This window comes from Oncorhynchus keta, unplaced genomic scaffold, assembly GCF_023373465.1.
Source record: "Oncorhynchus keta strain PuntledgeMale-10-30-2019 unplaced genomic scaffold, Oket_V2 Un_contig_26863_pilon_pilon, whole genome shotgun sequence".
Taxonomy (NCBI): Eukaryota; Metazoa; Chordata; class Actinopteri; order Salmoniformes; family Salmonidae; genus Oncorhynchus; species Oncorhynchus keta.
In genome coordinates, this window is record NW_026285208.1 from 24,706 (window position 1) to 50,079 (window position 25,374).

Consider the following 25,374-nt stretch of genomic DNA (forward strand, 5'->3'; position numbering starts at 1 on the left):
ACATTAATACACATTACAGGTCTGATCACAGTAATACACATTACAGGTCTGATCACAGTAATACACATTACAGGTCTGATCATAGTAATACACATTACAGGTCTGATCACATTAATACACATTACAGGTCTGATCACAGGTCTAATCACATTACAGGTCTGATCACAGTAATACACATTACAGGTCTGATCACATTAATCACATTACAGGTCTGATCACAGTAATACACATTACAGGTCTGATCACAGTAATACACATTACAGGTCTGATCACATTACAGGTCTGATCACAGTAATACACATTACAGGTCTGATCACATTACAGGTCTGATCACATTACAGGTCTGATCTAATCACATTACAGGTCTGATCACATTACAGGTCTGATCACATTACAGGTCTGATCACATTAATACACATTACAGGTCTGATCATAGTAATACACATTACAGGTCTGATCACATTAATACACATTACAGGTCTGATCACATTAATACACATTACAGGTCTGATCACATTAATACACATTACAGGTCTGATCACATTAATACACATTACAGGTCTGATCACATTACAGGTCTGATCACATTACAGGTCTGATCACATTACAGGTCTGAGTAATCACATTACAGGTCTGATCACATTAATACACATTACAGGTCTGATCACAGTAATACACATTACAGGTCTGATCACATTAATACACATTACAGGTCTGATCACAGTAATACACATTACAGGTCTGATCACAGTAATACACATTACAGGTCTGATCACAGTACAGGTCTATCACATTACAGGTCTGATCACAGTAATACACATTACAGGTCTGATCACATTAATACACATTACAGGTCTGATCACATTACAGGTCTGATCACATTACAGGTCTGATCACAGTAATACACATTACAGGTCTGATCACATTAATACACATTACAGGTCTGATCACAGTAATACACATTACAGGTCTGATCACATTAATACACATTACAGGTCTGATCACATTACAGGTCTGATCACATTAATACACATTACAGGTCTGATCACATTAATACACATTACAGGTCTGATCACATTAATACACATTACAGGTCTGATCACATTACAGGTCTGATCACATTACAGGTCTGATCACATTACAGGTCTGATCATAGTAATACACATTACAGGTCTGATCACATTAATACACATTACAGGTCTGATCACAGTAATACACATTACAGGTCTGATCACATTAATACACATTACAGGTCTGATCACATTAATACACATTACAGGTCTAATCACAGTAATATCACATTACAGGTCTGATCACAGTAATACACATTACAGGTCTGATCACATTAATACACATTACAGGTCTGATCACATTAATACATTACAGGTCTGATCACATTAATACACATTACAGGTCTGATCATAGTAATACACATTACAGGTCTGATCACATTAATACACATTACAGGTCTGATCACATTAATACACATTACAGGTCTGATCACATTACAGGACTGATCACATTACAGGTCTGATCACATTAATACACATTACAGGTCTGATCACAGTAATACACATTACAGGTCTGATCACATTAATACACATTACAGGTCTGATCACATTACAGGTCTGATCACATTAATACACATTACAGGTCTGATCACATTAATACACAGGACTTATCACATTACAGGTCTGATCACAGTAATACACATTACAGGTCTGATCACAGTAATACACATTACAGGTTTGATCACAGTAATACACATTACAGGTCTGATCACATTACAGGTCTGATCACATTACAGGTCTGATCACAGTAATACACATTACAGGTCTGATCACATTAATACACATTACAGGTCTGATCACATTACAGGTCTGATCACATTAATACACATTACAGGTCTGATCACATTACAGGTCACAGTAATACACATTACAGGTCTGATCATAGTAATACACATTACAGGTCTGATCACATTACAGGTATCACATTACAGGTCTGATCACATTAATACACATTACAGGTCTGATCACATTACAGGTCTGATCACAGTAATACACATTACAGGTCTGATCACAGTAATACACATTACAGGTCTGATCACATTAATACACATTACAGGTCTGATCACATTAATACACATTACAGGTCTGATCACATTACAGGTCTGATCACATTACAGGTCTGATCACATTACAGGTCTGATCACAGTAATACACATTACAGGTCTGATCACAGTAATACACATTACAGGTCTGATCACAGTAATACACATTACAGGTCTGATCACAGTAATACACATTACAGGTCTGATCACATTAATACACATTACAGGTCTGATCACAGTAATACACATTACAGGTCTGATCATAGTAATACACATTACAGGTCTGATCACATTAATACACATTACAGGTCTGATCACATTAATACACATTACAGGTCTGATCACATTACAGGATCACATTACAGGTCTGATCACATTAATACACATTACAGGTCTGATCACATAATACACATTACAGGTCTGATCACATTACAGGTCTGATCACATTACATTACAGGTCTGATCACATTACAGGTCTGATCACAGTAATACACATTACAGGTCTGATCACAGTAATCACATTACAGGTCTGATCACAGTAATACACATTACAGGTCTGATCACAGTAATACACATTACAGGTCTGATCACAGTAATACACATTACAGGTCTGATCACATTAATACACATTACAGGTCTGATCACATTACAGGTCTGATCACAGTAATACACATTACAGGTCTGATCACATTAATACACATTACAGGTCTGATCATAGTAATACACATTACAGGTCTGATCACATTACAGGTCTGATCACAGTAATACACATTACAGGTCTGATCACATTAATACACATTACAGGTCTGATCATAGTAATACACATTACAGGTCTGATCACATTAATACACATTACAGGTCTGATCACAGTAATACACATTACAGGTCTGATCACAGTAATACACATTACAGGACTGATCACATTACAGGTCTGATCACATTACAGGTCTGATCACATTAATACACATTACAGGTCTGATCACATTACAGGTCTGATCACATTACAGGTCTGATCACATTACAGGTCTGATCATAGTAATACACATTACAGGTCTGATCACATTAATACACATTACAGGTCTGATCACATTAATACACATTACAGGTCTGATCACAGTAATACACATTACAGGTCTGATCATTAGTCATAGTAATACACATTACAGGTCTGATCACAGTAATACACATTACAGGTCTGATCACATTAATACACATTACAGGTCTGATCATTAATACACATTACAGGTCTGATCACATTAATCACATTACAGGTCTGATCACAGTAATACACATTACAGGTCTGATCACATTAATACAGGTCTGATCACATTACAGGTCTGATCACTGATCACATTACAGGTCTGATCACATTACACATTACAGGTCTGATCACAGTAATACACATTACAGGTCTGATCACAGTAATACACATTACAGGTCTGATCACAGTAATACACATTACAGGTCTGATCATTACAGGTCTAATACACATTACAGGTCTGATCACATTACAGGTCTGATCACAGTAATACACATTACAGGTCTGATCACATTACAGGTCTGATCACATTAATACACATTACAGGTCTGATCACATTAATACACATTACAGGTCTGATCACATTACAGGTCTGATCACATTACAGGTCTGATCACATTAATACACATTACAGGTCTGATCACATTAATACACATTACAGGTCTGATCACATTACAGGTCTGATCACATTAATACACATTACAGGTCTGATCACATTAATACACATTACAGGTCTGATCACATTAATACACATTACAGGTCTGATCACATTACAGGTACACATTACAGGTCTGATCACAGTAATACACATTACAGGTCTGATCACAGTAATACACATTACAGGTCTGATCACATTAATACACATTACAGGTCTGATCACAGTAATACACATTACAGGTCTGATCACATTAATACACATTACAGGTCTGATCACATTACAGGTCTGATCACAGTAATACACATTACAGGTCTGATCACATTACAGGTCTGATCACAGTAATACACATTACAGGTCTGATCATAGTAATACACATTACAGGTCTGATCACATTAATACACATTACAGGTCTGATCACAGTAATACACATTACAGGTCTGATCACATTACAGGACTGATCACATTACAGGTCTGATCACAGTAATACACATTACAGGTCTGATCACATTAATACACATTACAGGTCTGATCACATTACAGGTCTGATCACATTACAGGTCTGATCACATTAATCACATTACAGGTCTGATCACATTACAGGTCTGATCACATTACAGGTCTGATCACATTACAGGTCTGATCACATTACAATGATCACATTACAGGTCTGTAATCACATTACAGGTCTGATCACAGTAATACACATTACAGGTCTGATCATAGTAATACACATTACAGGTCTGATCACATTACAGGTCTGATCACATTAATACACATTACAGGTCTGATCATAGTAATACACATTACAGGTTTGATCACAGTAATACACATTACAGGTCTGATCACATTACAGGTCTGATCACATTACAGGTCTGATCACAGTAATACACATTACAGGTCTGATCACATTAATACACATTACAGGTCTGATCACATTACAGGTCTGATCACATTAATACACATTACAGGTCTGATCACATTACAGGTCTGATCACAGTAATACACATTACAGGTCTGATCATAGTAATACACATTACAGGTCTGATCACATACATTACAGGTCTGATCACATTAATACACATTACAGGTCTGATCACAGTAATACACATTACAGGTCTGATCACAGTAATACACATTACAGGTCTGATCACATTACAGGTCTGATCACATTACAGGTCTGATCACATTAATACACATTACAGGTCTGATCATAGTAATACACATTACAGGTCTGATCACATTAATACACATTACAGGTCTGATCACAGTAATACACATTACAGGTCTGATCACAGTAATACACATTACAGGTCTGATCACATTACAGGTCTGATCACATTAATACACATTACAGGTCTGATCACAGTAATACACATTACAGGTCTGATCACATTAATACACATTACAGGTCTGATCACATTAATACACATTACAGGTCTGATCACATTACAGGTCTGATCACATTAATACACATTACAGGTCTGATCACAGTAATACACATTACAGGTCTGATCACATTACAGGTCTGATCACATTACACACAGGTCTGTAATCACATTACAGGTCTGATCACATTAATACACATTACAGGTCATTACCAGGTCTGATCACATTAATACACATTACAGGTCTGATCACATTACAGGTCTGATCACACATTACAGGTCTGATCAGTAATACACATTACAGGTCTGATCACATTACAGTAATACACATTACAGGTCTGATCACATTAAACACATTACAGGTCTGATACACATTAATACACATTACAGGTCTGATCACAGTAATACACATTACAGGTCTGATCACAGTAATACACATTACAGGTCTGATCATAGTAATACACATTACAGGTCTGATCACAGTAATACACATTACAGGTCTGATCACAGTAATACACATTACAGGTCTGATCATAGTAATACACATTACAGGTCTGATCATAGTAATACACATTACAGGTCTGATCACATTAATACACATTACAGGTCTGATCACAGTAATACACATTACAGGTCTGATCACATTACAGGTCTGATCATAGTAATACACATTACAGGTCTGATCACATTACAGGTCTGATCACAGTAATACACATTACAGGTCTGATCATAGTAATACACATTACAGGTCTGATCACATTACAGGTCTGATCACATTACATTACAGGTCTGATTACAGTAATACACATTACAGGTCTGATCACATTACAGGTCTGTCTACACATTACAGGTCTGATCACATTACAGGTCTGATCACATTACAGGTCTGATCACAGTAATACACATTACAGGTCTGATCACAGTAATACACATTACAGGTCTGATCACAGTAATACACATTACAGGTCTGATCACAGTAATACACATTACAGGTCTGATCACAGTAATACACATTGATCACAGGTCTGATCACAGTAATACACATTACAGGTCTGATCACATTAATACACATTACAGTCTGTCTGATCACATTACAGGTCTGATCACATTACAGGTCTGATCACAGATCACATTACAGGTCTGATCACATTACAGGTCTGATCACAGTAATCACATTACAGGTCTGATCACATTACATCTGATTCAGAGTAATACACATTACAGGTCTGATCACAGTAATACACACAGGTCTGATCACATTACAGGTCTTACAGTAATACACATTACAGGTCTGATCATAGTAATACACATTACAGGTCTGATCACATTAATACACATTACAGGTCTGATCACAGTAATACACATTACAGGTCTGATCACATTAATACACATTACAGGTCTGATCACAGTAATACACATTACAGGTCTGATCATAGTAATACACATTACAGGTGATATTGGATCTCTCAACCTAAAAATGTTTTCATTACTATTGCCAGACCTGTAATACGTATTAAATTCCCAATCTGGCCCTCAAACCATCACGGTCACCTAATAATCCCCAGTTTACAATTGGCTCTTTCATCCCCCTCCTCTCCCCTGTAACTATTCCCCAGGTTGTTGCTGTACATGAGAACGTGTTCTCAGTCAATTTACCTGGTAAAATAACGGATAATAACCTAAAAATCACAAATTATCAGACTCCTCCAGCAACCAGTCACTGGCTAATTACATCACTCCTCCAGTAACCAGTCATTAGGTCCTTTCACTGGTCAGACAGATTGAACCCAGATGTGAACTCCTCCATCCACTGACATATCCTCCAGTAACCAGATCAGGCTTATTTCCTCCCAGCCCCTGACCTCCAGCCCTGACAACCCATCTCTGAACCCAGACCAGTCACTGGCTAATTACATCACTCCTCCAGTAACCAGTCACTGGCTTATTTCACCAGAGTACCACTGGTAGCCATCCACTGACAGACCAGAGGACCTCCAGTAACCAGCCCCTGACAGACCAGAGTACTCCAGTAGCCAGACAGACCAGTGTACCTCCAGTAGCCAGCCCCTGACAGACCAGAGGACCTCCTGTAGCCAGCCCCTGACAGACCAGAGGACCAGTCACTGGCTTATTTCATCTCTCCTCCAGTAACCAGCCCCTGACAGACCAGAGTACCTCCAGTGAGCCAGCCTCTGACAGACCAGAGTACCTCCAGTAGCCAGCCTCTGACAGACCCCAGTAGCCAGAACCCTGACAGACCAGAGTGAACCTCCTAACCAGTAGCCAGAGACCAGAGGACAGATTAGAACCCAGATGTGAACCCAGAGACAGAACCAGATGTGAACCCAGATGTGAACCCAGATGTGAACTCCCCAGATGTTACCAGATTAGAACCAGAGCCCCTGACAGAACCAGATGTGAACTCCAGATGTAGAACCCAGATGTGAACCCAATGTGAACCCAGAGATGTTTCTGAACCCAGATGTGAACCCAGACCACAGTAGAACCCAGATGTGAACCCAGATGTGATTGAACACAGATTAGAACCCAGATGTGAACCCAGATGTGAACCCAGATGTGAACCCAGATGTGAACACAGATGTAGAACCCAGATGTGAACCCAGATGTGAACACAGATTAGAACCCAGATGTGAACACAGATTAGAACCCAGATGTGAACACAGATGTGAACCCAGATGTGAACACAGATTAGAACCCAGATGTGAACACAGATTAGAACCCAGATGTGAACACAGATGTGAACACAGATTAGAACCCAGATGTGAACCCAGATGTGAACCCAGATGTGAACCCAGATGTGAACCCAGATGTGAACCCAGATGTGAACCCAGATGTGAACACAGATTAGAACTCTAGTGGCCGTAAAATGACCTTCTTTTCAAGTGCTCTCACAATGAAGAAATTGTTCCATGAGTTTATCTTTCAAGTACAGAACATTTTGCCCTTTTGACATCTGGAGACGACCTGATTTATTACCATGGAAACGCCTGTAGAACTAGGTGTGGTTCCTATCAGATGTCTCATATTCAATACTAAGCACACATTTCGAGTCAGCGGTTGTGCTGTGGTATAGGAACAGGACAGAGGTCATGTGAGAGAGAACAGTGGGCTGTGGTTAGGAAGATACAGTATAGGAACAGACAGAGGTCATGTGAGAGAGAACAGTGGGCTGTGGTTAGGAAGATACAGTATAGGAACAGGACAGAACAGGTCATGTATGAGAGGTCAGAACAGTGGGCTGTGGTTAGGAAGATACAGTATAGGAACAGGACAGAGGTCATGTGAGAGAGAACAGTGGGCTGTGGTTAGGAAGATACAGTATAGGAACAGACAGAGGTCATGTGAGAGAGAACAGTGGGCTGTGGTTAGGAAGATACAGATAGGAACACAGTGGGCTGTGGTTAGGAAGATACAGTATAGGAACAGGACAGAGGTCATGTGAGAGAGAACAGTGGGCTGTGGTTAGGAAGATACAGTATAGGAACAGACAGAGGTCATGTGAGAGAGAACAGTGGGCTGTGGTTAGGAAGATACAGTATAGGAACAGACAGAGGTCATGTGAGAGAGAACAGTGGGCTGTGGTTAGGAAGATACAGTATAGGAACAGGACAGAGGTCATGTGAGAGAGAACAGTGGGCTGTGGTTAGGAAGATACAGTATAGGAACAGGACAGAGGTCATGTGAGAGAGAACAGTGGGCTGTGGTTAGGAAGATACAGTATAGGAACAGACAGAGGTCTGGAGAGAGAACAGTGGGCTGTGGTTAGGAAGATACAGTATAGGAACAGGACAGAGGTCATGTGAGAGAGAACAGTGGGCTGTGGTTAGGAAGATACAGTATAGGAACAGGACAGAGGTCATGTGAGAGAGAACAGTGGGCTGTGGTTAGGAAGATACAGTATAGGAACAGGACAGAGGTCATGTGAGAGAGAACAGTGGGCTGTGGTTAGGAAGATACAGTATAGGAACAGGACAGAGGTCATGTGAGAGAGAACAGTGGGCTGTGGTTAGGAAGATACAGTATAGGAACAGGACAGAGGTCATGTGAGAGAGAACAGTGGGCTGTGGTTAGGAAGATACAGTATAGGAACAGGACAGAGGTCATGTGAGAGAGAACAGTGGGCTGTGGTTAGGAAGATACAGTATAGGAACAGACAGAGGTCATGTAGTGGGCTGTGGTTAGAAGAACAGTATAGGAACAGGACAGAGGTCATGTGAGAGAGAACAGTGGGCTGTGGTTAGGAAGATACAGTATAGGAACAGGACAGAGGTCATGTGAGAGAGAACAGTGGGCTGTGGTTAGGAAGATACAGTATAGGAACAGGACAGAGGTCATGTGAGAGAGAACAGTGGGCTGTGGTTAGGAAGATACAGTATAGGAACAGGACAGAGGTCATGTGAGAGAGAACAGTGGGCTGTGGTTAGGAAGATACAGTATAGGAACAGACAGAGGTCATGTGAGAGAGAACAGTGGGCTGTGGTTAGGAAGATACAGTATAGGAACAGACAGAGGTCATGTGAGAGAGAACAGTGGGCTGTGGTTAGGAAGATACAGTATAGGAACAGGACAGAGGTCATGTGAGAGAGAACAGTGGGCTGTGGTTAGGAAGATACAGTATAGGAACAGACAGAGGTCATGTGAGAGAGGACAGTGGGCTGTGGTTAGGAAGATACAGTATAGGAACAGGACAGAGGTCATGTGAGAGAGAACAGTGGGCTGTGGTTAGGAAGATACAGTATAGGAACAGGACAGAGGTCATGTGAGAGAGAACAGTGGGCTGTGGTTAGGAAGATACAGTATAGGAACAGGACAGAGGTCATGTGAGAGAGAACAGTGGGCTGTGGTTAGGAAGATACAGTATAGGAACAGGACAGAGGTCATGTGAGAGAGAACAGTGGGCTGTGGTTAGGAAGATACAGTATAGGAACAGACAGAGGTCATGTGAGAGAGAACAGTGGGCTGTGGTTAGGAAGATACAGTATAGGAACAGACAGAGGTCATGTGAGAGAGAACAGTGGGCTGTGGTTAGGAAGATACAGTATAGGAACAGGACAGAGGTCATGTGAGAGAGAAGAGGGATCCCGAGTGGCGCAGCCGTCTAAGACACTACATCTCAGTGCTTGAGGCATCACTACAGACACCCTGGTTCAAATCCGGGCTCTATCACAACCGGCTGCGATTGGGAGTCCCATAGAGCGGCTCACAATTGGCCCGGCGTCGTCCGGGTTACGGGAGGGTTTGGCCGGTGTAGGCCGTCATTGTAAAATAAGAATGTGTTCTTAACTGACTTGCTGGTTAAATAAAATATATATATAAACATCTGTATAATGTAATATATATTTATATTCTGCAGCAGTACTTCTATCAACATAACCAATAACTAAGGATCCTGAAATTATAGGTGGATAGATGTTATGTAACATCACAAATTACTATATTTAATTTAGTACCTTTTAGTTCACCTCATCAACAGAATGAGTATATTTAATATAGTACCTTTTAGTTCACCTCATCAACAGAATTAGGACATGTAATGTAGTATCTTTCAGATCAGCTCATCAACAGAATTAGTATATTTAATTTAGTACCTTTTAGTTCACCTCATCAACAGAATTAGGACATGTAATTTAGTACCTTTTAGTTCACCACATCAACAGAATTAGGACATGGAATGTAGTATCTTTCAGATCAGCTCATCAACAGAATTAGTATATTTCATTTAATATCTTTCAGATCAGCTCATCAACAGAATTAGTATATTTCATTTAATATCTTTCAGATCAGCTCATCAACAGAATTAGTATATTTCATTTAATATCTTTCAGATCAGCTCATCAACAGAATTAGTATATTTCATTTAATATCTTTCAGATCAGCTCATCAACAGAATTAGTATATTTCATTTAATATCTTTCAGATCAGCTCATCAACAGAATGAGTATATTTAATATAGTATCTTTCAGATCAGCTCATCAACAGAATGAGTATATTTCATTTAATATCTTTCAGATCAGCTCATCAACAGAATGAGTATATTTCATTTAATATCTTTCAGATCAGCTCATCAACAGAATGAGTATATTTCATTTAATATATTTCAGATCAGCTCATCAACAGAATGAGTATATTTCATTTAATATCTTTCAGATCAGCTCATCAACAGTATATTTAATTAGTATCTTTTCAGCTCATCAACAGAATAGTATATTTCATTTAATATCTTTCAGATCAGCTCATCAACAGAATGAGTATATTTCATTTAATATATTTCAGATCAGCTCATCAACAGAATGAGTATATTTCTTTCAGATCAGCTCATCAACAGAATGAGTATATTTCATTTAATATCTTTCAGATCAGCTCATCAACAGAATGAGTATATTTCATTTAATATCTTTCAGATCAGCTCATCAACAGAATGAGTATATTTCATTTAATATCTTTCAGATCAGCTCATCAACAGAATGAGTATATGTAATATAGTATCTTTCAGATCAGCTCATCAACAGATGTGTTATAATAAAGTTGAATATGATCAAGTCAAACAGAATCCATAGAACTCAATGTCACTAGAGAGGCATTGGAGCTGTGATCTCTGACCACTGATTCAGACCGTATAGTTTACTATGGGATTGGAGGATTTATGCTTCTAGTTGTCTGAGGTTTTTACCTCCAAAATTAAAATCAGGTGTTTACCTGTCTGTTGTCTTGCTTGAACTGAACTGAATGAATAACTAGACAATCTCCCTCATAGTAATATTGATCATGCCAAATCAGTGAGTAATGAGGGTAATGAGGGTATATGGATTTCATCTGTAACTGACAAGAGAACACTGTGTAGTGTAGTGTAGTGTAGTAGTGTAGTGTAGTAGTAGTGTAGTGTAGTATAGTATAGTATAGTATAGTATAGTATAGTATAGTATAGTGTAGTGTAGTGTAGTGTAGTAGTAGTAGTAGTAGTAGTAGTGTAGTGTAGTGTAGTGTAGTGTAGTGTGTATAGTAGTATAGTAGTATAGTATAGTATAGTGTAGTGTAGTGTAGTGTAGTGTAGTGTAGTGTAGTGTAGTGTAGTATAGTATAGTATAGTATAGTATAGTATAGTATAGTATAGTATAGTATAGTGTAGTATAGTGTAGTGTAGTGTAGTGTAGTGTAGTGTAGTGTAGTGTAGTGTAGTGTAGTGTAGTGTAGTGTAGTGTAGTGTAGTGTAGTGTTGGGCTGAGGCTGAGGCTGTGAGGATTCCATCCACTGAGAGACTGTGTGATGTGTCCTGGTGACTTTAATAGCATTAGGAGTGGAGACCATAGAGCTATAATCTAAAGAGAAGAGACTCCCACTCTTCTCTTTCATGTTCATCCTGTTGGATTGTTCGAGATGTCAGTCTGGCTGAAAGACTGCCATCAATGTACTGGTTCCCCTGACAGTGACGCAGCGCGGAGCTCACCGCTGTACCTGTCTGCATGAGAACGGTGTGTTGCGCTGGTTAAGGATGCCTTGATTTATCAACTATAAAATACATATAGAAAGTTATTCTGACGGGTTCAATTCAATTAATTAAATCGCGTAAAAATAAATGGGACCAGATGTAGTGATCTGGTGATTAGGGTAGAGCAAAAAATAGAAAATAGTCAAATATGTCGTTTTTATTTATTTAAAGAAATATTAAGGTTTGTGTGAACGAATTTATTAATAACAGTTAACGTTGGCGACACCTGGAAGACTACTCTGAATCTAATGAACAGAATAAACCCAGAATATATGAGTGTGTGTGTGTGTGTGTGTGTGTGTGTGTGTGTGTGTGTGTGTGTGTGTGTGTGTGTGTGTGTGTGTGTGTGTGTGTGTGTGTGTGTGTGTGTGTGTGTGTGTGTGTGTGTGTGTGTGTGTGTGTGTGTGTGTGTGTGTGTGGCACATAAGGTTGGGATTATCGATGAGTGACACCATGCGACATGCGTGTGCGGTAGAAGTCCATCTGTTTCTCGGAACAGTATCCAGAGTGAATACATTATTATGACTGTGGAAGAGGGGCTGCTGCTTTTAGCATTAAGGGGCAAACAGTTTCCGCCTGAACGTGTTAACCTACTATTCTCCCGGTGTGAGCGCGCGCGGCGAAGTGGTAATGAGACTTTAACAAGGCTAATAAATCAGTTAACGGAGAACACGCTTTATTGCCCTGACCACGTGCCATTGTTTGCCAGGAGTCACATTTCCACCAGGTTAAATACACTTTCCATGGTAATACTACATGCAGATATATTATAGACATTGTCATACAACATTTTACAGATTGAGGAGAATATCTCCATTTAAAACATACCTCTGAAACGCATAATGTGAAGGTAACGTTTTAGATAATGTCCTCTGGTTACAGTTATTGCTAATAATAAAAAATACAAAATAAGTAATAAGTATTATTATTATTAATTATTATTATTATTATTATTATTATTATTATTATTATTATTATAACAAGCTTATTGCTGCTACTGTCTTTACTATTTATATTATAATTGTTCTTTATTATTTATGATTTATTTTGAGTGATTCTCACCCTTTATATATTTAATTTTAAAATGTATTTTTTCAACGTCTCTGTCATCTCCATCAGGAGATATTCCCCGCGTACAATCTGCTCCATCTCTCGCCAGCACATTTCCAGCAGGTTATCACAATCACCGTTCGTCCTATTTCTGATGTGTTCCGCTGATCACCATCAGTGCCCTCAGATATCCCAGACTGATCATCGCGCTGCAATATCCACTCTGAGCCATCTGGAGCAGATCATATCGCTGACTCCGGCTCAGTCCCCAAGTATTCAATCTACACAACCCTTTCAAGCGCCACGAAGACGAGATGGTTGGTTTCAAACCGAGTAACAGCGACCCCACATAGGTGAGTCCACGTGGTGCTCTGAAAGTGTTCGGTTCGGGCGACAGAAGTGTCATCCTCTGCAGATGGAATGACAACCACGGATGGCCCGTTTAGCGATATCAGCAGGCCAACAGATATTTATTGCAGTCCGAGATTGAAAAGGATGTATTGTTTGTATTTCAGTGTTTTGATTTAAACAGCCTATCCAACGGTACTTGTTCTAGCGCTTATTTAGGCCGAGTTTTGTAAAAAAAAAAAAAGATTTATCTGTGTACACAAAAAAAACGATGTTTGTGATATGAGTGATAATTCGGCTTTCTCTTTAGTTCTATTATAGTCCCTATTAATCAGTAGGCAGGTTTACATTGACCCAGGTTTATGCGACAAAAGCAACAATAAGTATTGTGACATGTGTAAAATGGTAACTGCAGATATAAGATACATTTTCTAAAGATCGACAACATTTGCATCCGTTCAACAGCGGTGGGTTTTTATTTTGAAGAACTTTCCTTATTGCGGCAAATGATGACGGAAACGGTGTTTGTCGAATATGATTGAGGAATCTTTTTTAAGGTACGCGGGGCGCGTGATGTCACCGCATAACTATAAAACTCCACTCCGCATTTAATTATACATATCTACTGCTTGCAAAATATTTTTAAACAAATATAAAAAATCGTGTTTATTTGCAGGATAATGATTGTCCTGACTTTCAAGAATGCCTGAACAACTTCGTCTTGCTTTTCTGGTTGACTGGCAAGTTTCACCTTCCAATTATATCAAATCTTCAGGAATGTAAGTTTCACCATGGCGCGGACCGTGGCGATACGTTGGCACATGAGCATTATTAGAATATATGGCAAATATTAGTACATTACGGCATTATTCTAATAATGCTGGCCTTCCCGTTCTGAGATGTTAAACAGACAGGTGGGAAAAGCATACAGGCTGCCGACGATGTAGCTGTGCGCCATTTGCCTAAACGTGTAATGTAAACACTTCAACCACAAAATGTGTATTCGACACTGTAGGTTTCTGCAAAAAAAAAGGTTTTATATTTTTTATTTTGTAGGTGTGACGTCATTGTGGCCCGCCGTTTTTATCGACACATAATAGTTACATGGAAACGCACCTATCGGGAAAATGTCGCGTCTATTTTCTATGCGAACTTTCTAAATATCGACCAAAAAATACACTGGAGTTATTAATGGAAACATAGCTAGTGACATGTAGTCAAAGTACAGTTTTTGACTTGATAGTTTCCTCTAAAGTGGTGTCCAAGTACATTCAAACCTTTGTTAAAACTTTGTTTACAGTCTTTGAAGATATTATAACATGTATATGAATGCATTGTCTTATTAGCCCAGTGAAACGTATGCCATTTAAAATGCCCAACTGTTAGTAGTGATACAGTTTGTTTCAGTTGTCTTCTGGTTTTTAGGGTCCAACTGAATAATAACTAAGTGGGCTGCAACTACCTATCTGTTACAAACAACTACCTATCTGTTACAAACAACTACCTATCTGTTACAAACAACTACCTATCTGTTACAAACAACTACCTATCTGTTACAAACAACTACCTATCTGTTACAAACAACTACCTATCTGTTACAAACAACTACCTATCTGTTACAAACAACTACCTATCTGTTACACTCAACTACCTATCTGTTACAAACAACTACCTATCTGTTACACTCAACTACCTATCTGTTACAAACAACTACCTATCTGTTACAAACAACTACCTATCTGTTACAAACAACTACCTATCTGTTACAAACAACTACCTATCTGTTACAAACAACTACCTATCTGTTACAAACAACTACCTATCTGTTACAAACAACTACCTATCTGTTACAAACAACTACCTATCTGTTACAAACAACTACCTATCTGTTACAATCAACTACCTATCTGTTACAAACAACTACCTATCTGTTACAAACAACTACCTATCTGTTACAAACAACTACCTATCTGTTACAAACAACTACCTATCTGTTACAAACTAATCTACAACTACCTATCTGTTACAAACAACTACCTATCTGTTACAAACAACTACCTATCTGTTACAAACAACTACCTATCTGTTACAAACAACTACCTATCTGTTACAAACAACTACCTATCTGTTACAAACAACTGTTACAAACAACTACCTATCTGTTACAAACAACTACCTATCTGTTACAAAAACTAATCTGTTACCTATCTGTTACAAACAACTACCTATCTGTTACAAACTACCTATATGTTACAAACAACTACCTATCTGTTACAAACAACTACCTATCTGTTACAAACAACTACCTATCTGTTACAAACAACTACCTATCTGTTACAAACAACTACCTATCTGTTACAAACAACTACCTATCTGTTACAAACAACTACCTATCTGTTACAAACAACTACCTATCTGTTACAAACAACACCTATCTGTTACCTACCTATCTGTTACAAACAACTACCTATCTGTTACAAACAACTACCTATCTGTTACAAACAACTACCTATCTGTTACAAACAACTACCTATCTGTTACAAACAACTACCTATCTGTTACAAACAACTACCTATCTGTTACAAACAACTACCTATCTGTTACAAACAACTACCTATCTGTTACAAACAACTACCTATCTGTTACAAACAACTAATCTGTTACAAACAACTACCTATCTGTTACAAACAACTACCTATCTGTTACAAACAACTACCTATCTGTTACAAACAACTACCTATCTGTTACAAACAACTACCTATCTGTTACAAACAACTACCTATCTGTTACAAACAACTACCTATCTGTTACAAACAACTACCTATCTGTTACAAACAACTACCTATCTGTTACAAACAACTACCTATCTGTTACAAACAACTACCTATCTGTTACAAACAACTACCTATCTGTTACAAACAACTACCTATCTGTTACAAACAACTACCTATCTGTTACAAACAACTACCTATCTGTTCAACTACCTATCTGTTACAAACAACTACCTATCTGTTACAAACAACTACCTATCTATCTGTTACAAACAACTACCTATCTGTTACAAACAACTACCTATCTGTTACAAACAACTACCTATCTGTTACAAACAACTACCTATCTGTTACAAACAACTACCTATCTGTTACAAACAACTACCTATCTGTTACAAACAACTACCTATCTGTTACAAACAACTACCTATCTATCTGTTACAAACAACTACATATCTGTTACAAACAACTACCTATCTGTTACAAACAACTACCTATCTGTTACACTCAACTACCTATCTGTTACACTCAACTACCTATCTGTTACAAACAACTACATATCTGTTACACTCAACTACCTATCTGTTACAAACAACTACATATCTGTTACACACAACTACCTATCTGTTACAAACAACTACCTATCTGTTACAAACAACTACCTATCTGTTACAAACAACTACCTATCTGTTACAAACAACTACCTATCTGTTACAAACAACTACCTATCTGTTACAAACAACTACCTATCTGTTACAAACAACTACCTATCTGTTACAAACAACTACCTATCTGTTTACCTATCTGTTACAAACACTACCTATCTGTTACACTCAACTACCTATCTGTTACTATCTGTTAAAACAACTACCTATCTGTTACAAACAACTACCTATCTGTTACAAACAACTACCTATCTGTTACAAACAACTACCTATCTGTTACAAACAACTACCTATCTGTTACAAACAACTACCTATCTGCTTTAAGTTGGTCTGATAGAAAACACTAAGCCCCCATCACCACACAGGCAGACAAGCACACACACAAAAATAACGTGAAGGGGGTGGGATGGGGTGGCTAAGAACAGAATGAAGGTTAAGCATTTTCTATAAGCACCAGCAGGGCTGAATTTCAATTAGTGACAACATTTACAAGCTTGCGTAAGATGACACTATGTGTCAATCCACTTCGCTATAGCCTAACAAAGTTCATGTTCTTCATCCATCCCAAAGCTATATAATAATACTACCATGACATGACACACTATCATAACGCCTTGGGGAATTGTACCTGTGGCCGACTGACCGTTATGTCAATCAACTTGTGATTTTAGGTTTTATTCTAAATGATCGACAACATCCCCGTTCCATGTCTCATGTCATTTTCCACGTTCATCAATTCGGAGATTGGACAGAATAATAACATAATAGAAATAACAAATAGAAAATAGAATAAACTCAATAAAATTGCATACTCCCAAAATAGCCTATAGACAGACTTTGTAAAAAATGTCTAAATGAGAGAGTAAATGTCCTGAATAAGTCCTATAGAACAAGTCCACCATTTCCCTCCTGTACTGTTCTGTGTTAATAATATAATAATATATGCCATTTAGCAGACGCTTTTATCCAAAGCGACTTACAGTCTCATGTGTGCATACATTCTACGTATGGGTGGTCCCGGGAATCGAACCCACTACCCTGGCGTTACAAGCGCCATGCTCTACCAACTGAGCTACAGAAGGACCATGGCAGTTGAACTTATTCAGGAAGTTCCCTGCTCCTTGTGCTTTATCCCACTATGTCGGACAGCTGTAAAACTCGTGTAGACAGGTTGTCATACAACAATCAAAGCTTCAGTGAATGGACTGTAATGCTAAACATTTTAACATACAATACTCCCAACACTGGGACAGCGGCCCAGCCAATGCTCTAGCCACATGCTCCGGCGAGGAGGAGCTTGCAGCTCAAGTGGGATGCCAATCAAAGCATAAACTTCAAAAATTGTATCTGAGAGATCAGGCTGAGACCTGGGGGCAGAGGCACATCAGTTGGAGCTCAATAGTTGATGTGATCACATCCAACGGTATTACAGCGAAAGAGAGCAGCTGAGATTGAAAGAATATAGCAGAAGAACCATTGTGACCTATTGCTGCTGTGCTTCCTGGACACTTTTCTCTTTGACTCCTTTACGCTTCGCGTCTCGTGTTCCGACGTGTTTTTGGCATACGACTCGGCGGAGAGGATGTCTTTCCCCCAGTTGGGCTACCCTCAGTACTTAAGTGCCTCCCAAGCGGTGTACGGCGGGGATCGCCCGGGGGTCCTGACTCCGTCGTCCCGGGGAGGGAGCTCTGAGTTAGCGGGAAACCAGTCGGCTGCTGCGGCTGCAGTCACCTCGGTGTTGGGCATGTACGCAAACCCCTACACTGCACACAACTACAGCGCATTCCTTCCTTACAGCAGCGCTGACCTGGCTCTGTTCTCTCAAATGGTAAGGGCTGTTTCTATACTTCTGGCGTTGTATTATAGTGGTCTGTATGGTTGCTTTACGTCAAAGTGTGTCACTTATTTTGCCTGGGAAACAAAAGCACGTGAAAAGACGGCTGAGAACTATTCATTCTGCGCTTTCTTTGCAAGTTGCATATACTCGCGCTCTCCGAAAGTTTGTTGATAAGAAATGACAATGCATCTCTAACTTTTATCTACACGTCTTAAATATTGGAGTAATGTTCATTGTATTCATTATCACTTTGGAAGTGTATTAGTCGTTTGAAGTGGGAGTTTGTTCCAGCTGCATTCAAATCAGTGTTGATCTACAAGACGAGACGAAAACCTGTGCGCCGTTCGGTTTGAGGGAGACGTTATTTACTATAAAAGAGCGTTTAGTCGAGACAATGGTGCTTGTGACACAAATGATATAGTTTAGTTGATTTTAATTATTATAGCATTGGTCCTCGGCTTCTGAAATTTCACTAATGACAGCTATTCGTTTTGGTGAATCGAAACAACAAAGGCCTTTGAATGAATTTGTCACGCACACAAATCATTTAACTGTTAGGATAATAATAATAATAGTAGCTATATAAACAAAACCATTTACGTCAAAACATAGTCCAGGCCTCGACAATGACCTAGACATTATATTATCATTTTGTCTCGCAACATAGTTCTACTTTGTTGTATTAATTTTGAGGAAAATTATTTGAGGGTAAGACGTATGTATTTATGAAATATATATTTTTAAGGTTTATAGCCTGACATGTAAAAATAACCATTTACAGATATTTTCCAAAAGAATGCAGTTCATCGCTACAGCACCCGGCAGCGTGTCCAGGCCTTCTTTAATTAACAGACGTCACAGTTTCTCCTTCTGCGTCAAATAAATCATTTACAATCATGTTGACATTGACATTTTATACTGTCCTACAAAATACACTTCATTTAACAATTGCAATACTTACTTCCATCTGTATTTGATACAGAAATTGTATTTCTTAAATAACAATAGGAACAGACTAGGCCGCAGTGGCAACTGACACCATTTCGGTCAAACGCATTAAAAGTAGTTCTACTCACCTCAGTAATTAAAACGCCAAAACGTATCATGAATATATGTGTGTGTATAGCTATACTCTTAAATATGAAGGCTTAATTATAATACATCAGTTATGAGTATTATAGTTTTCGGAACTTTTGGACGTTATTGAAGGACATTAATCCCAAACTGTAATTCACATAAACGAGTGGCATAAACGAGTTACAGGGATATCCAAGCGAGTAGGCCCATTTTTAAATACTATTCATGTCGAAATATATGCGTGGTATTAGGCATTTATAGAAATTCACGTGTTTCTAAGCAACATATTAACCAATCCTGTGGCGTTGTTCATCCTTCCAGGGCTCCCAGTACGAGCTGAAGGACAGTCCTGGCGTCCACCCCGGCAGCTTCGCGGCCCACACCTCGCCAGCTTTCTACCCTTACGGTCAGTTCCAGTACGGGGACCCGGCCAGGCCCAAGAACGCGACCCGGGAGAGTACCAGCACGCTGAAGGCCTGGCTCAATGAGCACAGGAAGAACCCCTACCCCACCAAGGGAGAGAAGATCATGTTGGCCATCATTACTAAGATGACCCTGACGCAGGTGTCCACCTGGTTCGCTAACGCCAGGAGGAGGTTGAAGAAGGAGAACAAGGTGACGTGGGGAGCCAGGAGTAAAGAGGACGAGGATGGAAACATCTTCGGCTCCGACAACGAGGGAGACGCGGAGAAGAACGATGACGAGGAGGAGATCGATCTAGAGAGCATCGATATAGACAAGATAGACGACAACGATGGAGATCAGAGCAATGAGGAGGACGATGATAAACCGGAGGGCAGAGCGCGAAACCGAGAACTGGACAGTCTAGAGAAACGGCGGGCCTTCGCTCTGCAGCACGAGGCCTTCGACAAATCTAAGAACTCAATTTCCTCCGGGAAGGAACTTTCTGATAGCAACAGCAACACCAGAGTTGTGTCCCCGGACAGACAGGGAAGTTTTCAGCTCCCAGTGAACAATAAGCCTAAAATCTGGTCGTTAGCTGAGACGGCTACCAGTCCTGATAGTTCTGTCAAGTCCACGTCTCCCTCCGGCCCTACCGGTCACACCCCGCCTCAGATGCAACACCCAGCCTTCCTGCCCTCTCACGGACTATACACCTGTCAGATAGGCAAGTTCCACAACTGGACCAACGGAGCTTTCCTGGGGCAGAACTCTCTGCTCAATGTCCGGTCGTTTCTAGGAGTTAATCAGCACCATCATCATAACCTCCACTTACAGACCCAGCTGCAGCAGCAGCAGCAGGCCTCGGTGTTGGTGTCGCCCGGAGCCTCGCCACAACTCAGCCCCAAGCACATAGGTAGGTCTGCACCAGTTAGGATCGTCTGCCCAAAAGCTTTATTTACTGTTATATTTGGGAAGCAAAAATCATAGAAGATACTGTTAATGCAGAATGCATAGCCTATCAATTGTATTTTGTCCAAAAGTGCTTTTTAAAACGATTAAAAATGTCTACTCACACACACACACACACACACACACACACACACACACACACACACACACACACACACACACACACACACACACACACACACACACACACACACACACACACACACACACACACACACACATTATTTGTTATAATAATCATCATTATAATAATAACAATGACACAGAAGCATTAAGTTATTACTTTGGTATTTAATAAAAATAAAATATATATTTTTGGTAATTTTGTAATGAGTTAAATCCTTTTATTTCAGACCGTGAAAACGTTGTAAGAAGTGTCTCTCCTCCAACGCAATCTCTGAAGTCCTCATTCAGACCCCTTCATGATGGGTAAGACGCTGTTTGAATCATTGGCTAAACGCAGTTTAAATTATAACAGTAAGACTGATATTCTAATATTGTAATATCAAATGATTTCCTCCAAAATGGTGCCATTCTGCGGTGTGTTGTGGTTAGGCTGTTAGAAGGTATAGGGACTGGTTTCTTGGTGAACATATGTGAGAGATGGGTCTGGCTTCTAAAAAAGAGTTGTTCTCCCCGGGTGACACGGGGTTTCGGCTCCAGCCGCCCCCCTCTCCTAATTCCCTCCCTCTGGAGGCTGACTACTTATCAAGTCCCCGTAAAACGGGACCTGTCTGGGGCTCGGCTTCCCTAAAGACCCCGGGGAGCAGCCCGGCCCTGGGGAGCGTTCTAGCAGAAGACTTCTCCCCGTCTGGAGTGCTAACATTTACACAGACCCTCTTTCTTCCCACTGTTAGCACTAGGCCGCTGCTGGCAGTACCATCCTCAAATGACGGCCTGTTTGTGTGTGTGGTTTGGCATGTATTATACACACGTGGGATCAATCATTCGTGTCATAAATGATATGCTTTAAATACAAGTTCCTGATATAGGTAAAAACGCGTCGCAGGAACATTTGAAGAGATATAGAATCCTAGATGACATGTTCTGTATGTTGACCCAGTGACTAGGCTACTTGAAAATACTATTCTATTGTATAGAAAAACGGTTCGGTCTTTTCATTGTTCTCTTCGTCCTCCTCTGTGCTCTTTCAGCCCCAGGACTCAGCAAGAAGCCCCGCAGCTGGTTCTAACGGCCCTCTCCTCGGCTTGATCAAGACATTCTGCCCTGGGGAAAAAAATACTTTACGCACTCAGAAAAGGACAATGAGAAATAACTTAATTCACCATAGCATTCAAGAGCAAATGGCTCATTTGATATAAACTCCTGTGGCAGGATCTCGTCTATTGTTGTAAATAATGGCGCCTGTTATTCCCTGCTCTTTACCCCGGGACGTTTGGTAGTCTTTTCCTTCTGTCTTTCTTCTGCTCTGTACATACACTGATTTACATGTGTAAATAGTGCGTTGACGACATTTGTCCAGATCGTATATTTTGTCTAATAAACTAAATGAAATTATTGAGAAATCAGAATATAGATCTTTTTGGGTTTTTTCTGTATTTTCTGGATCAAACAGCTCTGACACGGTGACATATTTAGAGAACAGGGGACGCTCTCTGTTTCACAATATTATTCAACAATTTGGTTCAACCTAGTGGATTATTATCAGTATAATTATTATTACTAATAATAACACTAACAATAATAATAATAACAATAATAATATTGTCATTATTATTATTGTCAGTGTTATTATTATTATTGCTATTATTATTATTATTATTATTATTATTATTATTATTATTATTATTATTATTATTATTGTTAGTGTTATTATTATTATTATTGCTATTATTATTAGTAGTAGTAGCAGTAGTAGTATTAGTACACACATCCGTCAGGGTAAATGTCTTATCATAACTAACGCTAAGACGTTTCATTCCAATGTAATCATTAGCAGCTGAGAGGAACCCGCCTTGCACCTCGTCCCCTGTGAGAGAGAGGGTCGAGCGGGTAAAGCAGCGGATAATACCGACCCTCTCATCTAATGTTATTCCACTTTCTCCAGTTAAATGGGGAGGGAGCGTCGACGCATTGAGGTGCTAATAACCGGCCAGATGGTTGCTGGTGCCGGGAAATGGACAGAAGCAGCTGGGAGCATCATTAAGTAATAATGTGGGAACGCCCTGCCCAAACAAAATCAAATGGTTAAAATCTAATCTGTCAGAAAGAGAAGTCGATTCGGTAATATATTATTAATAGTGAGAGGTTAGCGGTCAGGTGACGTTGTTAGCAGGGTTACTAACTGTGTTGGGGTCCGGCCAGCTACATGTGATCGGAAAAGTTATTGGGACTGAAGGAAGCTCATTCTATGCAATCACTTTAATAATAGTTTCACGGTGAGGAACAACTGCAAGGATTATAGTGATGTCATTTGAAGTGTAACATTGTTTTGGTTATTGGAATGAACGGTGGTAATGTGGATCCACAACGATCAGACTTCACTGCAGAATCAGAACGATATCTTAGGCCGACATTAAACACGATAATATTAACAGGTTTCATTCAAATTAAAACAACTATTATACAAATATAAACCAATAATAGCCACCTAAAACTGGTTTTATAACAATTACATTTCCTGTTACATATTTTGTGGGGATAACGCAATGTCAACATCCCTACTGAAAATGGTTCAATTGAATATTTTATTGTAGTATTTGCAATAGACGAATATATGTTGTATTCGCTGTTTGGAGGTATGGCAGGCTGAACGTATCGGCTGGCTCGGTGCCTGTCTATTGTTGTATCACAGCGACCTCTATAGGCTTCAGTACATTTACAGATAAATAATATAGACCAAGTCAAAATATTTTCACTTTAAACTCTAGAAACACTTGACAACTTGGAACTTTTTACAACTTCGAATAAGCAACCAAAGTTAGCCAATAATATGAGTCAAAAGATTATATGTTATCAACGTTTTATTTGCTCCGAAGTGGCGGAGCGGTTTACGGCACTGCGTCTCAGTGCTTGTGTCATACACTACAGACACATTGGTTCGATTCCAGGCTGTATCACAACCGGCCGTGATTAGGAGTCCCATAGTGTAGCGCACAATTGGCCTAGCGTCGTCCGGGTTCGGGTTTGCCCGGGTAGGGCCTCATTGTAAATAAGAATGTATTTTCTTAACTGACTTTCCTAGTTAAATAAAGGTTAAATAAAATAAACTATCTCACAGTGTGTGTGGTCAGATAAAGTTTAGAATATAATTACTCTTAGAAGATTGGAAACATATGTTCTATATAGACTTTAAACCATAACCGTTTTCCCTTGCCCCGTTGCTTGTGAGGGTCAAATCATTTCCATTCAGCGTTCAGGCTATTTAAAATACTTGTTTTCGAATCATTTTACAAAGACTAAAGATTGGTGTTGTCCTATATTAGTAAACTTGAGAGATTATTTCGCAATGAAAACTTATTTGAGTATTTTTTTCCAAAGAGCAAGGCAGAGTGACGGAGGTCTAACAGAATTGAATTAATCAAATGAA

General features: G+C 39.3%; 1 protein-coding gene across 1 annotated transcript; it reads left to right on the plus strand.

Moving 5' to 3' along the window:
- The first annotated feature begins 18,909 nt into the window (after nt 1-18,909).
- LOC127922726 (iroquois-class homeodomain protein irx-1-like) lies at nt 18,910-23,350 on the plus strand. The gene is made up of 4 exons (XM_052506600.1): nt 18,910-19,364; nt 20,772-21,768; nt 22,178-22,253; nt 22,979-23,350. The coding sequence occupies exons 1-4, from the start codon at nt 19,119-19,121 to the stop codon at nt 23,034-23,036; spliced, it is 1,377 nt and encodes a 458-aa protein (XP_052362560.1). The 5' UTR covers nt 18,910-19,118; the 3' UTR covers nt 23,037-23,350.
- The last annotated feature ends 2,024 nt before the right edge of the window (nt 23,351-25,374 follow it).